Raw genomic sequence first — 16,675 nt, 5'->3', positions numbered from 1 at the left:
TTCTCCTGACCTTTCTGGCCTTTCCCCTCTGCTCCATTCTCTCCCGTACTGTGGACAGAAAGGAACTGCTCATGGAGCTTTGGGGATTCAGGAGTCGGTGGTGTTCCCTTGTTCCTTTTCATCTATGGCCAGGGTTCAGAAAAGTTGCCAAAGCCTCTATCATTATAGAAAACTGAAAAACAAACAAACAAACATAAAAATGAAAATAAGCTATCAATCTCACATTCAGAGGAACTGTTATTGTTAACATTTTGATGTATTTATTCAGATTCTTTATATATGGGTATATATATTTTAAATATTCTAATCATACCTCCAGTGATCTTTTTTATATTTTTTACATATACGAATATTATATAAATGCAATATTGTCCCTGTATTTTTACATTTCTTATTAAGGTTATTTCTAGATGTTTTGTATTTCGTGTTACCCTTGTAACTACATTTTCCCCACAACTTGCTTACTGTTCTTATAAAGATATCTGTTGTTTGTATATATGTTTGGTATCCAGCCACTCATTGAACCCTCATTAGTTCTAATATGCATTCTCATCTTCCTGAATGCTACAGTATGTGCTTTCTCATGAACCTAATAATTAAATTTCTAGGCCATGATTTTTTCACTTTTGTGTTTATTGGGGACTTCTAGCTGTTTATATTGGTTAGGACTTTTCAGTTGCAAATAACAAAGCAAGTGAAGTTGAAGTTGAAGAGCAGCTTGAAGCTGAGCAACTCAAGGAGTACAGCTGAGCCTTATGAATGGCTTGGAAGTAGGGGAAAGACCTCTCATGACTTCCCCCATCTTATCTCTGCTTCTTTGTGCCCATCTGCTCCCTATCTCAACTACTTTTTCTATTTCTCGGGCCCACAGTTATTCATTCAACAAGTATTTATTAAGCTCCTACAACACGCAAGGGCACCAAGGCACTATTGTAGGCCTAGAAGATAGAGCAGTAAACAAGACAAAGTGGGGGAGATTAGATAGTAAACAAACAGCTGGTCACATGGGTTAAGTGGCATGGAGAAAAGTGTAGCCAGGTAAGGGCATAGGAATACTAGGCAGGAGGTTTTGCTGTTTTATATAGAATGATCAGGGAAGGCCTCGTTGAGAAGGCGATGGTTGAGCAGAGATCTGAAGGAAGCGAAGGACCGAGCCAGGTAGATATTGGGAGATGAGTGTTCTGAGGCAAGGAAGAGAACAGCAAGTGACAAGGTTCTGTGGTTGAAGTATGCCTGATGTATTTAAGGAGTAACAAGGAAGGGTGATATTGGTTAGAGAAAGTGTGAGAGGAGTAAGCAGTGGGAGAACTGATCATGCAGGACTTCGTACGGAATTGAGTTTTTACTCCGGATGACATGATGTGGTCAGAGTAGTGATGTGATGTGTTACTGACCTTTTTATTTCCAGCTTAAATTTCCTTTAAAACAACTTTTTATTGTAAGTTCAAACATACACAAAAGTAGAGAGAATGGCATAATGAACGCTACACAACCATCGCCCAGCTTCAGCAGTTACCACCACATGGCTGGTCTTGTGTCACTTATACGTTCACATCCCCTCCCCTTCCAGATTATTTTAAAGCAAATCCCAGCTATTATATAATTGCATACTTAAATACTTAGGTGTTTTTTAATACATAAGAAAACTACAGTACTACTACTCTCCAAATAATTACCAGGAATTCTTTAATATTATCAAACATTTCCCTGATTGTTTGAAATATTTCTTTTGTTTGTTTGTTTGTTTGTTTTTCCAGTTCATTTGTTCAGGCCTAGATCTAAGGTCCATACATTACTTTTGGTTAATATGTCTCATTTTCTTTTTAATCTATAGATTCTCCTTCACTCTTTTCCCTTGTAATTTATTAGTTGGAGAAGCTAGGTCATTTGTCCTGCAGAATTTCCTGTGCTCTGGAGTTTGCTAGTTGTATTGCCTTGGTCTCATTTAATATGTTCCTCTGTCCTTTTTGTTTCCTATACTGGTAGTTGGATCTACAAACTCTCTTAGATTGGAATTTGATTTTTGGTAAGAATGTTTTGCACATACTGATCTGTACTTCCTATTGCATCGTATTAGGAAACGTGGAATGTCTTTTTTGGGATGTTAAAATTGATGGTGGAATCAGGTGTTATTCCATCCATTATTAAGTTACTCCCATCAGCTTTTCATCTAATGGTTTTTGTGGCCATGGATGGGCATTACCTAGACGCATTAGGAGTTGCAAAATAGTGATTTCTAATTGTATCAGCCTTTCTTCATTTATTAGTTTTATATAAAGAAGTTCCCCTAATTCATTATTTGGTTTTCCTCAGATATAGACTACAAGAAAGGCAGGATAAATGCTAATTATTTTCTTTTGTTAGTAGTTTTCAGAATTAAAAGAGTTTGTCTAGCATCCTACATAGATGACCAATGAGGGTTTTTTCCTTTTGTATCTTTATGAACCTGTGGGTTTTTAAAGCATGTTTTATATTTTTCAGTTCATTGAATTTGAGTTTTTATTGATGCTAACGTTGTCCCATTGTATCATGAGTCTCTTCACATTGGCTTCTGAGTTCCTCTGACACAGTTCCAGTAATCTTTCATAGCTTCCTTGCTTTCTCGTGTGACAAGATGTTCCAGGTTCCTCTTACATATTTCCTTCTCCGAATCAGGAATTTGCCATTTCTCCAGGGGGTCTTAGTTCTTTTTACTGGTCATGATAGTAAGAGACCACAGCCTGAGCTCTAGGGTTGCTCACTGGATTGGTATTTTTCCTGGTAGGCCTTTTCAGGGTATAGAGCTCATCAAAATAGATTTCTAAAGAGGAAATACACTGTGAGTTAATGCTGATAATTTCAAATTGAGGATTACAGAGTATTTACTTAACTTTTTAAATTCTATATTTATGTTTTCTCTTACACTGAAAACTTGGTTCCAGAATAGAAATACCAGTGTCATTACTAACAATATGATTACTAAAAACGGTTTAAGAATTGTTTTTGCCCTGTTGATGATATGTTCCATTAGGAAATGTACAAATTGCTGTGTGATAAAACTACTTAAAAGTAATTCCTCTCTTTGTAGTTAAACTGCCAACTCAATATTATACTTAGGTTTATTTATTTAATTTTAATTTTATTTTTAGAGATTGCACTTTTCTTCTTTTTTTCTTTAAAGATTTTTTGGGGAATTGGAGGAGGGAACTGCACTGGGGAATCAGGGAAGGGGAACAGACAAGTTGCTGTCCTTTTGTTCTTCAGTCTAGCTGTGGAGGACGTCACTTCACTGGCCCATGTTGGTATTGTGATCATTGCGCTCTTCCCGGGTGAGGCAGATCAGTTGCTGGCCATTGGACGGCAGCTAATGGCAGCTCACGCCAGCTGCTGGCCACTCACGCTGGCTACCAGCCACATACGGTAGCTTATGGCAGCCCACTGCAGCCCCATAGCAGCCTATGCCATTTCTGGTGACGCATGGCAGCCCAGCTCCAGGTGGAGCTGTTGTTCACCATCTTAGCTGTAGAGAGCGCAGCATCTCTACATGGTCCTCATGTGGGATCCGAACCGGGGGTCCTGCTGCTCAGAGCTCGTGCTCCCAAGCCAACTCTTAACCAGTGAGCCACTCGGCTGGCCTGAGATTGCACTTTTCATTTTCCTTAATAACTCTGTAAAACATTTACATGGTCCCAAAGTTGAATACATAAAACAAGTTAAAATCAGAGAAGTCTAACTTAAATTCTTATCTCTTCTACTCGTGTAATCATTTAAAAAAAATGATTTTGGCTTTTCTGTCCACTTAAAACTGTATATATTTATTGGGTTATAGGAAAAGTCATGATGTATTTTTTTCTGTTTTTCATTGCAAAAATGCATCATGACTTTTCCAACAGCCCAATATATTAACATGCCCCTCTTTTTAGATTAAAGGTAGCATACTATACACACTATTTTATACGACACTTTTTTCACTTAGCAACACATCTGAGAATTACTCTGAATGTGAGGAGAGGCTTCAGTGCATTTTTCAGCTTCATTGTACTCTGTGATACGAAGTCCTATAGTTTAGCCAGCCAGTCCCGTTTGGTTGTTTTCAGGCTTTTGCTTTGCAAATGGCACCACAGTGAATAGCCTTATGCACGTGTGTCATGTTTTGTTTGTTTGACAGTGTATCTAAGATTAGAATCCTGGAAGTGGTATTGTTGAGTCAAAGGGTAAGGTAAGTATGTGATTTCCCTTGATGTTGCCAAATTCCCTTTCTTAGGTGTTTTGCTATTTTTGCATTTTCTCTAGAAGTGTACAGAATACCTATTTCCTCATTGCTTCAAACTTATCGATTTTTGCCAATCAAATAGATGTGGAATGGTATCTCAGTATAGTTTTAATTTGCACATCTCTTATGATGAATGTGATTGAGCATCTTTCATTTGTTTAAGAGCCATTTGAATTTCCTTTTCTGTGGACATTTCATATTGGCCATTTTTCCATAGGGTTGTTAGTCGGTGTCTTCTCTACTTTTAGACTCTTTATCAGGAATGTTAACCTTTACTTTTCCTAGTTTATCTGTCTTTTTTTATTTACTTTGCTAATTTTTTTTTCCATACAAAAGTTTATTTTTATGTGGTCAAATATCAATTTTTTCTTATTCTGAAGTTTGTAACATATTTTAAAAGATGCATATTGGTTGTTGCTGTGCTGAGAAGAGACAGTGGTCAGTTGGGGTGGGGGTGGGCGAGGCAAGGATAAAAATAAGACGAGTTTGAAGGTGGTGGTAATAACCCAGCTTTGGTAGCTGCAGAGATGAGTCTGGGTAGCTCCTGATGGAAAGGGTGTAGGAACAGTGGGGCTAACTCCCAAGTTTTTGGCCTAATAGGACTGAGTTGCCATTAACTGAGGAGGAGAAGCTTGTGAGTGGGGCAGGTTTGGGGGAAGATCAAGAGTTTGGTTACGGACTTGTAAAGTTGGCAATACCTATTGGACAAGTGAAACAAGTGTTTCAAAAAGGAAGGAGTGATGAACCTTGTCAGATGCCACCAACAGGTCTTGTACCATGAGGATTAAAAATTGACCACTAGATTTATCAACAAAGGCACCATTGGTGACCTCAGTGGAAGCTGCTTTGGTGGAGTGGTGGTGCCTGAGTGCCTGATTTGAGTGAATGGGAGGAGAGGAATTGGACAGTAAGAATATAGACGACCAATTTGAGGAGCAGAAAAACAGGGTAGGAGCTAGGAGGGAGAATAGGCTCGAAGGAGGATTGTTTTGTTTTTTCAATGCGCAGTATTTCAGTATCTTTGTGTGCTAATGCGACCGGACCAGTAAGAGGGAAAAATTGAAAATGGAGGAGTGATGGAGAGAATTGCTTGATTGATGCCCTTGGGTCAGCAAGAGGGGTTGGGACCTAGTGCACAAAGGAGGGGCTGGCCTGAGGTTGGGGCATAGGCAGCTCCTCCACGGTGATAGGAGGGGAGGAAGGTGGATGTGCAGCCGAGAGCACACAGAAGTTTCTGTTTCTCTGCAATGCAGGAAGCAAGGGAGGAAGAGGGAATATGTCAGAGGTGGAGGAGAGAGGTCTAAGTGTGAATTAGTCTGAGAATGGAAGTTACTGTATCATCACCTCACACCTAACCCTACTGGTAACAGTTGTGCAACTTTGATAAATTGCCTACGTCTGCTGTACCTCAGTTTGTTCATGGAACTAGTAGCAACCTGTCTCTTAGGATCATTGTGAGGACAAGGTGAGAAAACACCTAGTCTTGCTTGTTCCTGGTCCATAGTAGGTATTTAAAGGATCATTCCTTTCCAAAGTGTAGCAATAAAATTGTTAATAGATTACAGGTAGAATAGTACTTCTAATATTTAAAATGCCACTTCAATAGCAATCCAAAACTTTTTCAAATTTGCGTTTAATATTTGTTGATTACATGTACTTATGCATTCAGGATCTGGAATTGGATAGTCAAGTGCCACATTTAAAAAAAAAAGAATTAGGTCCTTTTCTCCTAGTTTGCCACTTAGATCTACAGGGACTGATTTGATAAATTTGCCCCGCTAGTTTGTTGAAAAGACAGTTTGGGTTACATTTTTAAGTTCTGTGTGATGGTTCCAGAGTTCTGTTTGATCTCAGTTCAGTTTGGCTATTTCAGCTCAAGGATGGGATGGGCCGAACCTATTCATTGCCGATTATAAGATCTGAGTTGATTTACTTAAAATTTAAGTATGATATTTTCTGATATTCACAGAAATAAAAAGTGTAATGAACCCCTATGTACTTATCATCGAGCTACTACCTTAAATGATATTCAGATTAATCTAGAGAATTAAATGATCTTTGAGGAGATATGGAACTAACTTATTCACTAATGAATAAGAGCTAAAGATTCTGATTCAGTAATAATTTAATCTGAATTCATTCAGTCATTATTTTATTCATTGATTCATACAACAGAATTTATTGAGAGTCTACTTTGTTCATGTGTGCCTAATGGCTACGAGGCTTGGCTGGGTGCAAATCTTAGCTCTGCCACTTTACTAGCTGTGTGGCCTAAGGCTGATCAGAGTAGTCTAAGCTTTAGTTTTTACATTGACAAAATTAAAGTAATGCTAGTGCCTACTTTATAGGCTTGTTATGAGGAGCGGACAAGATTCATTGAATTGTTCAGTAAGTGTTAGCTCCTGTTATTATAAAGATGTTTCTCCTTTTCCTCCTCATCTTGGTCTTCCAGATTTCTGTGCTAAGTGTCAGTGGAGAGTGTGAGAGGATTAAGATATGGACCTTGACCTTGAAGAACTAGAATTTCAAACTCACACAATATTAGAGCCAGGAGAGATCTTCAAGATGATGTAGTTTGACAAGCCCAGAGAGGCTTAGTGAATTGTGACAAAGCCGAGCCGAAGCTCAGGTCCTCTAGCTGTAAATGCTCTTCTTGCAGAAGGGCTGCTTTGTTGGTGTGTCTGACTCTGCCTCTCTCCCTCAATCCTAGTCCTTCGAAATTCACATCCCCACCTTGTGTTTTTCAGCGCTCTGCCTTTGCAGTGCGCAAACACGGACGTATATGTGAGGCTTCTTGCGCACATTAGACCTGAGTATGTCCGTGTGTGCTCCCTCTTTAAAGTTCCAGGAAGACTTTTTAGGGAAGGTGGACAAGCTGACTCTCTGTGTGTAATCACAACGGTGTTTTTGTCTTCCTCTTGTATACAGCCCAAGAGTTAAAGTCACTGTTTGAAAAAAAATCCCTCAAAGAGAAACCTCCAAGTTCTGGAAAGCAGTCAATACTATCTGTACGCCTGGAGCAGTGCCCTCTGCAACTGAATAACCCTTTTAACGAGTATTCCAAATTCGATGGCAAGGTAAGTAAAAATGCAGCTTTGTTCCTTTAAGTAAAAAAATCAATCTAGTGGAATTCTTGGTGGTGGTATCATCATCATCATCATCATCATCATCATCATCATCATCATATTTGGGGTTTAAAAATGACTCATAAATTGTCACTCACATTTTCTAAAGGTCTGAATTGGGGCTTAATGTTGTTTCCACAGTTTTATGTTTAGGAGGAGTAAAACAGAAACAGTCCTGAGATACCATGTGTCTGTATTCTTATTTTTTTTAATCTCTTAACTGTACTTGAAGATTTGGGTTAGTTGGGCTGTGGTTAATCAAGGTCTGATTGTGCTGGGAAAGCCTTGAGAGTGGTTCTGGGAGGCAGTTAGCATTGTCTTGTCTGCTTCTTCATTATAACTACGGAAATTGTTGCGATTAGAGCTTCGTTTCAGAATTCTAGGCCATTGCTTTGCTTGTCAGTATTTCATTGTAAGGTATCTTGTTTGACATTTGCTATGTAGGTGACTATTTTTTTCTGTTTGTTTTAACAATTTGCAGTTGTAAAATTAAAGTTTGTTTATTTTCCTTGTAGAAAAATGGCCACTATTTTAGGCGGAGTGTAGTTCCATGTGCAGCGCCCACCCCTCACCCCCATTCCCACCCGACCTCCCCGCCCCAATTCCCTCCATTCTGTGTGTCTGTGCTGAGCTGGGCCTCTTTCAGGAGACAGTAGCAGTTGATTTATATATTTATTGCCATTATGTTTGCTGTCTGGCAGTGGCGTGAGGGTGCTGAGTGATAGCTTGTTGCCTGGAGGGGTTATGTACAATTTGTCTTATTTCAACACCGTTGCAATTAATAAACATACAGCTCTTTGCTTATGTTTGCCTTTTTCATATCCCAGTTCTTGTCTTGTGCTTCTCTGTCAAATTGTCACCTTTGAGGAAGAAGTTTTCTCTTTGTAACACTTTACTTCATACAATGCAGCGTGTTCCCATAGGCTTAAATGAGCATGTGTGGCCATGAGTGTGTGTGGTTGTGGATGTTGGTGGGGAAAGAGACCAAGAACTAAAACCAAAACGCATAAACAGCGTAAAGATACCAATATGATCAGGAGTCTTCTCCAGAAAACGTCTGAGAGTACTTTTAGTACGTTAGAGAGTGTGTTGAGGTCAAGGTTCTGTCTAGCCTGCCTCTGCCGCCTTCTCCTGTTTCTCCCAGGGGCATGTAGCATGGAGGAGGAAGGGCCCGCCCCTCTGCAGTACAGGCATACTGGCCCCTGGAAAGTGGCAAGTTAAACTGTAGAGGATTTTTTTCTTAAATACTACAATTGAATCATTTAGATATGTGAGAAGTTATGGGATTAGGTCACATGGTTGGAATTTATTTGCTTCCATTGTCTGAAACCATCTCACTGAGGTTGTCGTTGCTAGAATAATTAATATGTGATAATGCTTTGATGCCAACAAAACAGCACGGATCTTTAAAAATATTATATTCTAGAATCCCTATACCATTAGATTGTTTTATAGATTACTTAGGTTTGGATTAGCAGTAGGTTGCGATCTCTGCTTGGTATATACCTAACTTCTGAAGTCAGCAGGAGAAATTTTTTTTTTTTAATGTCAGGAAGCCATTTCCTAAGTCACAAAGGAATTATTTTTGCTAGATGTGTGTTTACACTTAAGGCTCTCGAGGATTTTGTCATATCAGGTCTATTTGTAATCAGCAAAGAATGTGAGCATGGGGCAGTCACCATTACACATTGATTAAGGAAGATTTATATATCTATAAGTCTGTCTTGTGATGAGTTGCTATTTTATTATTATCCTGCATATTACAATTGCTAAAATACAATTAAACCCTTGTTCTCATCTATTATTTAATATTGATGCGTTTGGCAGATATGTAATGAAAGTGGCTAATATTTGAAGGATATTGTACTGTACATATTAAATTAGTCTTTCTTTATCTTTGTGAAATGCATCAATATGATATTCAATGACATCTCAATGATTAATAGAGAATTATACTTGAGTCAAGCCTTTTTGTAACCTAGAAATTAAAATGACTATTCAAATAACACCTCAAAATGATCAAATTAGCATTTTGTGATTGCATAATAATGGGATTGTAGTAGTTATAACAGCACCATGGCTGCCTCTAGAGTTAAGATCATGTCAACCCCTTGATAATAAAGCCTTTTCTGTGAGAGTCGACTTTAATAATGTCCAGATTGATTCTTCCCATAAATCATTTGACGTTCAGCACTAAATTTTTGTTGCTGCTGTAATAAAAATTATTTTATTTTTATTCAGCTCATCTTTAAGAAGTGAAATGAGTGTCCTGTTTTAATGATTCACCTTCTTGTCATTGAATTCCATGTTTTTTGCCTCAAATGTAAGCGTTTCCCATGTATTTTGCAAACGTTTGTTAAAGCCACTAAAATATGTAGTTTTTTTTTCCCTACAAATATTCACAATGCTTTACTTGGGAATAATGCTTGCCTTATTTACATAATTAACTGAGTTGCTTGGGTCTCTTGGGCAAATGGTACATAATTGGGGAGAGAAAGGGACAGGGAAGAGTTTGGGGTCTAATTAAATATGCTAAAAATCTACTTAATTATGTATTTCCTCAAGAGACTAACTGCTGTGACATCCTCCTTAAGATTAAGCTTGCATTAGATTTGAAAAAATGATTTTGTTTTTTTGACATGGCTTTACAGTTACATTAGAGTTAAGCTCGCACGTCTGGCGTCTGTAACGGTTTGTGCAACCTGGATTGTTGGTTTTAGTGATGCCCAGGGTTAGCATCTCTTAGCTACTGTGCTGAATGAAAGCGAATACTTTCAAATAAAATTTAGTTGCCGTACGTAGCTGCTTAATAATTTATTTTTCTGAAATCGTGGTTGGTTAATTTCTGGAAGGCATACAATCAAGAGGGAAAGGCTGCACTTCGGGCATGCACTTTGTTGTAATTTTGACAATTTTTTTTGTCAGGTTTATTATTATATTCATATTATTTCTTTGGCAAATTGGCAGTGCCTGTTTCAGGTTCATAGATTATTAATAACTCTGTTTACTGATTATTTGAAAAAATGTTCAAGATAGATTACAAGTGTTTTTAGGAATGCTTAGTGCATAAGGCAAAACCGAGCTCAGCCATCTGCCCTAATTCTCGGCTTGTTGAAAACAAGACCTCTGAATAGCCTTATTAACAAAACAAAAAACGTCTGTTCTTGAGGTTGAGACAATGGGCAAACTTCTTGTTTCTGATTTCACTGTGTATGGAGAATGTTGGGAGTTGCTTTGAGGCGATGAGGGAGTAGGCTGGACGGATAAGCAGCAAACATTTAGCCCTGATTTTAAGTGCCTCTTTCATGAGGATTTCTGCCCTGTCCCTCTCCCTGCTTCAAATGAGGTCACGTTTTAAGTATCTGAGCCTTATCATTTACTTGAGAAGCGTTTGCTAGCACATCATCACTGTTTTGCAAATATTTTCATCGGTAGACCCCTAGAGGTTCAAATGCCCACTGCCTGTCAATACCGTTACTAACAAAGAAATGGTACTGGTTACCAGTTGTGTCATCTGGGTCAGGTTTTTTCATCTTGCCAAATATTCGTTTCTTTACATATGAAAAGAAATGAGTTCCTTCCTCACAAGGGTGATAAGATAATCAAATAAGATAAAGCTAGGATAAAGCACCTAGTACAGTGAGAAGCAGTGTAATTTCGGTTGTAAGCAGACCTATGTTGTAGTAAGACCTGAGTTTGAGTCCTTGCTCCACCACTTATGGTGTGACCTCAGGCTGGTTCTTTCCTCTTAAAGCTCCAGTCTTCACATGTGGAATGAAATGATGACAGTGTGCCTTCCTCATGCAGATTCATTGAGATAACACTGTTTAGCAAGACATGTAGCACATAGGAAGCACTGGACAGATACCCCACTTCTGCTTCTTTCTCTCTCTCTAGAGGGTGGAGGCCAGTGATGCTGTCTCTCTTACTTCATTAGATTATTGGCAGGATGGAGTGAGAGAAAACTGCTCTTAAAACCAGGTGTTTAGAATAGCATCATAAAGATAACAACAGACTGGAGGAAGGTGGCTTTTCTGTTGAAATCCAGGGGGTCCAGTAGTGTTTTGGCCTTTAACTTTAGATAGGAAGATTAAGACAAGGAATTCCTTCCTTTCTCCCTCCCTGCCTCTGTCCCAGCCAGCCAGCCAGCCAGCCTTTATTTGACAATGGCTATTTTTTAAACATCAGGTGAGAAGGTAGTTTCATATTAGTAATTGCTTGGCAGTTTACAAAAATGATCCTACTTATTTGACTTAGCTAAATTCTACTCTAACTATAAGGAGAACGCTTGCCTTGACAAGTGCTTGAAAAGACAGACCCAGTTCTGGTTCATGCAGACAACTGTGACTTTGATTATGTTAACTTGTTAGAAAGTAACCATTTCTCTGTTAGAAACTGTTTTAACAGGGAAGCTGCAGAGAGCATGGGGGAAGGGATAATTCATGAGTGCTAATTGCTTGGCTGTTAATTTTCATAAGTGTTGATAGAAGCAGTTCCTTAAATTAAACTTTGTTTAAAATGTATCAGGGGAAATATTCCACAATGTCGAGCCTGAAGTGAAAATTAATATGAATGCTGTGGCAATTAACACATACTGGTTAATAGCTTTTAGCAGCATTTTGGGATGATAGTCCTTAAATACATTTTTGCATGCTGCTCTTGTTTCAGCATTGTTCCAGTCTATGTCTGGATAATTATGAACAAATGTTTTCTATAATCATTGGCATTAAATCGCTCTCTTCAAAGAAAGTCACTTAAAACTTTGCAGAAAAGCATGAAGCCACTGAGAAATGTGGCAAACTCAGAAAAGGTCAGTGAATTGAAATCATGTTAAAATTTGGCTCTAGAGGGAAACGCTCCTCATCTGAATTTGGAATATTTGCTGTTATCATGGGAATGGTCTCCTCTAATATGTTAAGCTCCTTTAGCTTCAGCACCTCTTTCCAAAAAATTATAACCTGCACTTTTTAGTGCTGGTTATGTATTGCTGCCGGAGCTGAGGCACAGCTTGAGCCCGAGGGCTTTCTGGACTCAGAGCTTGCTTCTCGCCTCTCCACCCTCCAAGTTGGCCAGCGCCCCTTACCCCAAGTGACTGAGAAGTTGCCTGCATCATAATCTCATCCCCCGCTTCCTTTCAACAAGAGTGCTCCTTTGGTTCACTTGCTTAGTCCCATTAAGAGTCAAGTTTAAAAAATAAATAAATAAAAAGAGAAAAATCTGAAGACTGTGTGCTTTGAATTGGGAGCTGTTTGTCTCACTCTGCCATTGGCTTCACTTTACATACCTTTTTTGGTCAAGGAGAGTAAAGTCCCAATGTTGTTTCAGCAGTTATTCTCTTGGCAGTTTATCTCTGTGAGTGTATTTTGCTAGTCTTCTTTTTCATAGACCAGTTTATATTAGTGTGTTCTGTTTCAAAAGGAAAATATTAGAAAGTCATTCTTTTTACACATTATGCTATACCAATAGAAGGACCAAATTCATTAATTTAAAAACATCTTTTCGTGAGATTATTTCCCCCTTGCCATTGTGTTAACGCACTTCTCTTCCTGTTGCTGACATTATATTGACGGGATTTTTGTCTGGGAGGTAGTCAAAAAATTTAAATAGGAATCTTACAACAAAGAACAGTATCCTACTCTGAACTGAAATTTCTTAAATTCTCAAGGCTTAGTCCACCCTGAACTCTTTCTTTCTTTCTTTTTTTTTTTTTTTTGCAACAGACTCTTTACTGTAAATCTTTCTTGGTTGACAAGATGTACAGACTGTCTTCGTAGAATGAAGAAAGAAAAGAAGCAGAGGGTCTTTTGGAAGCAGCAATAGTGTTCCTCAAAAGTTAGAACAATTGCCTGTTGATAATTAACGAGACAGTCAAAGTCAGCATTTTAACTTAGCCTCTCAAATGATATAGATACCACTCTGTAGAATATTTCTAATTTTTCTGAATAGAACCTTTAACTATTCTTCCTATAGTCTTTTTTTAAAATTATTTTTTATTGTGAAATACATTTTTTAGAATTAGTTTCAGCTGTACAACACAGTGCAATAGTTATACTTTTTACCCCTCAAAGTGACAACCCCCTCCCCCAATCCACTGGCCCACTTCCCCCCCAATATCATACATATCTATTACAATTCCCTTGCCTCCACTCCCACACTATACTCCACGTCCCATGACTATATATATTCACTTATAGTTGACATACACTATTATACAACATCAGCTTCAGGTGTACAGTGCAGTGATCAAGCCTCTACCCCCTCCATGATGCAGTCTCCCTAGCAAGACAATCCCTGAACTCTTTCTGTCTAGGCCTCATTTTCACAGTTCTGAACCCTGCCCGTCTGTGGTGGCTTCCCCTGGTTGTGGAGTCATCTTCTAGAAATTCCCATCAGAGGTAGAATTCACCATTGGCTTCAGTGGCTTTTCAAAGGAAGGCAGAATTTTGCAATGGAAAGAACATGTTTCAGACGAGTTAGAGTTCCAACTTTGCTCTTTACTTGCTGTGTGATATTGGGCAAATCACTTTGCTTTGTTGAGTCTGTTTTCATATCTATAAAACAAGGTTAATGATACATATGTTAAAATGTTGTGTGAATTTAATGAAAATGGGAAATGCATGCATAGCAAAGTGCCTGGTACGTGGCCAGTGCTGAGAGATTTATTATTTTCCTTTCCTTTTACCATATTGTTATCTATTTACTTCATATTCAGTGAGGCCCTACTATGTACTAGGGACTGTTAAGTAAAATCTGGATACAGTGGTGAGCAAAAACAGACCTGGTTTCTGACCCCGTGGAGCTTCTCCTCTTGGCAGGTAGATGTTACGTGAGTAATCACCAAACTAAATGTAAAATTGCAATTATGGTATAATCATAGCTAATTAATCCCCAAGCACCAGGAGAGGTACTTGGGGCTTTGAGAGCATTATCATAGGGGCATCTGACCTAGTCTGGGGGGGTCAGGGACGATATCCCCGTGAAGGTAGCTCTTCACCTGAGAGCTGATGGATGAGTAAGAGTTAACCAGGGGAAGGGAGGAAGAGAAAGGACATACCAGAGCATGTCTGAGAGAAGGGGGAGTTTGGCAGTGTTGAGGAACTGAAAGGCTATGGTGGCTGGAGACCCTTTTACTGGAACCCCAATGTTTTCCCTCAAGTCTGCCTGCCTGCATGCACTGGCCCAAAGAAATGCATGAGCAGGAGTTTGCAGTACAGAAAGAAAAAATAGTTTAATATTGAATCTGCCAATTTGGAGACAGCTTATGCTCTAAAAAACCCAACTGCACCAGGGCGTAGAGATGGCAGATTCTACAGGACAAAATCACAAGATACCATGGGTTAGGGGTTCAGGGTCGTGCTGGGAGCTGATTGGTTGCAGGTGAGGTAAGAGTAATAAATCATTTCTTCAGGTCTTGAGGACAGTTCTGAGGCCTCCTCTGGCGTCGCTCTGTCCAGTCTGACGGGACAGTGGCTGGGGGGGTCATTCCACATTAGGGCTCAGGAGCTGAAGCATAACTTAGGTCAGGGCGTTACTTTAGCCTGCTCGAGGTCTGCACCATGTGACCATTAGTTGGTCCTGGGCTACTGTCTCCTGGCGGGGGTGGGGGGCGTCGGGGCTGCTGATTACCCAGGGGAAAGGCTAGGTCTTGGGGGACGGGGTGGGGAGGACGATTTCTGAGCTAGGATTTAATCAAAGTCGTAAGGACCCTCGGTTTCAACCCGTGAGTGAGGTAGAGTGTGGTGCAAGGTGAATTTGCAGGGGCAGACCTGGTGTGGCTGGTAGAAGTGTCCTCGTCAACCTAAAAGTATTGGGAAGCCTTGAACAAGTTTAAATGAGGTAAGGTCATCAGATTTGTGTTTTGAAAAGATCACTGGAGCTGTGCTGAGGCAAATACACCTGAGAAGGGCTTGTGAGGACAGAACAATCAGGAAACCTTTTGCAGTGGTCTAGGTAAGAGAGATGGTAACTTTGGCTTACTTATTGATGAAGGAGAATGAGTGAATAAAGAGCTATTTAGTAGGTAAAAGTGGTAGGACTTGATGGATTATAAGTCAGGGGATGGAGGAGAAAGGGGTTTTGAGGTCAATTTCCGTCAGATTCTGGCTTGTGGAACTGGATGGACTATTATACCATCCCTGAATTAGGAAGCACTGAAGGAAGTCCAAGGATAAGGTAGACGTTACTATTGTGGACTGTTTTTGGGCCTGTTGACTACAGATCACAGCCTCTGACCATGTCCTTGAAGACACTACACATATCCCTTTTTTTTGGGGGGGTGGGGAAGCGTGCACCCTGATTGGTTTGCATTTGAGGCATCTGAGGCAGTGGTCTCTGAGATGAGAGTGGCCTGGGAATTGGGAGCCTTTTTGGTCCTGTTTCACAGCCAGCTCTGTGACTTTGGCTAAGCAATTGCCTCAGACCTCAGTTACTGTCCTCTGAAATGGGTTGTAACCAACCCAGCTCACCGGTCCATGAAGAGGAGAAAAGGAGAGAGTAATTTTAAATGAGGCAGATGTCAGGTATCATTTACGACAATTTATTGATGGTAATTCTTGGAGGTTAGAGGACTAAGAGATAAAACATGGGCATATTTTCATTATAACAAGATTAGTGTTGTAGTACTACCTCCTTCCTAGCTAATTAATCACCAGATTAGTGATTAAATCTGGTTGGAATGAATATCAAGCACTGCAATCCTAGGGAAAGCTTGGAGACCGTCCTTGTAGGCGTGGTGGGGCCTGGGGCTGGGATTTTACACTGAGCCTCCTTATGGGGGGGGCAGGGGGGGTGGGGGGGAGCATCCTGCTCTGCATAATCTGCTGTAGAGAGATTTTCTCTGTCTTCCAAATTCTAGGACCTGATTGTACTGTCTTGTAGACAACTACCCAGAGAAATCAAATGACAGCCGAGAGTCACCCAGCTGGGCATTGAATCTAGATTGTTCTAATTCTCAAAGATTTTTATGTTCATTGTTAATAACATTTCCTATTTACAAACTGGAAACTTGAGTTCCAGGACAGGAAGACTGTGGTAGAAAGAACACAGACCTGGAATCAGGAGTCGTGAGTTTTAGCCCGGGCCATGCCATGGGGTCTGGGACAACTCACCTCCCATCTCTGAGCCTCGGTTTTTGCACGTTTAGAATGAGGAACTTTGCTTCGATGGCCTCTTGAATTCCTTTTGGAAGCTTCCATAGTTTTGTGATTGACATCAATGACATGTAGAGGGTTATAGAGATGGGAATACTTAAACTCTTGAAGAGTTGATCTTTCACATATATGTTTGCACTTCCCTTTTT

The 16,675-nt window shown here is 39.7% G+C and overlaps 1 protein-coding gene across 6 annotated transcripts in view; it reads left to right on the top strand.

The window, feature by feature from the left end:
- The window catches only part of MAPKAP1 (MAPK associated protein 1), a 233,048-nt gene that overhangs the window by 35,857 nt on the left and 180,516 nt on the right, over positions 1–16,675 (top strand). For all 6 annotated transcript variants that reach the window (XM_019636231.1, XM_019636254.1, XM_019636263.1 and 3 more), the window contains one exon: positions 7,181–7,329. In XM_019636231.1, coding sequence (XP_019491776.1) covers positions 7,181–7,329 — 149 coding nt within the window. The remainder of the gene's footprint in view (positions 1–7,180; positions 7,330–16,675) is intronic.

The sequence above is a fragment of the Hipposideros armiger genome, unplaced genomic scaffold (genome assembly GCF_001890085.2).
Source record: "Hipposideros armiger isolate ML-2016 unplaced genomic scaffold, ASM189008v1 scaffold_3, whole genome shotgun sequence".
In the NCBI taxonomy this organism is placed as follows: domain Eukaryota; kingdom Metazoa; phylum Chordata; class Mammalia; order Chiroptera; family Hipposideridae; genus Hipposideros; species Hipposideros armiger.
Note: the sequence above shows the minus strand (reverse complement) of the source record. Positions and strands in the feature narration are given on the sequence as shown.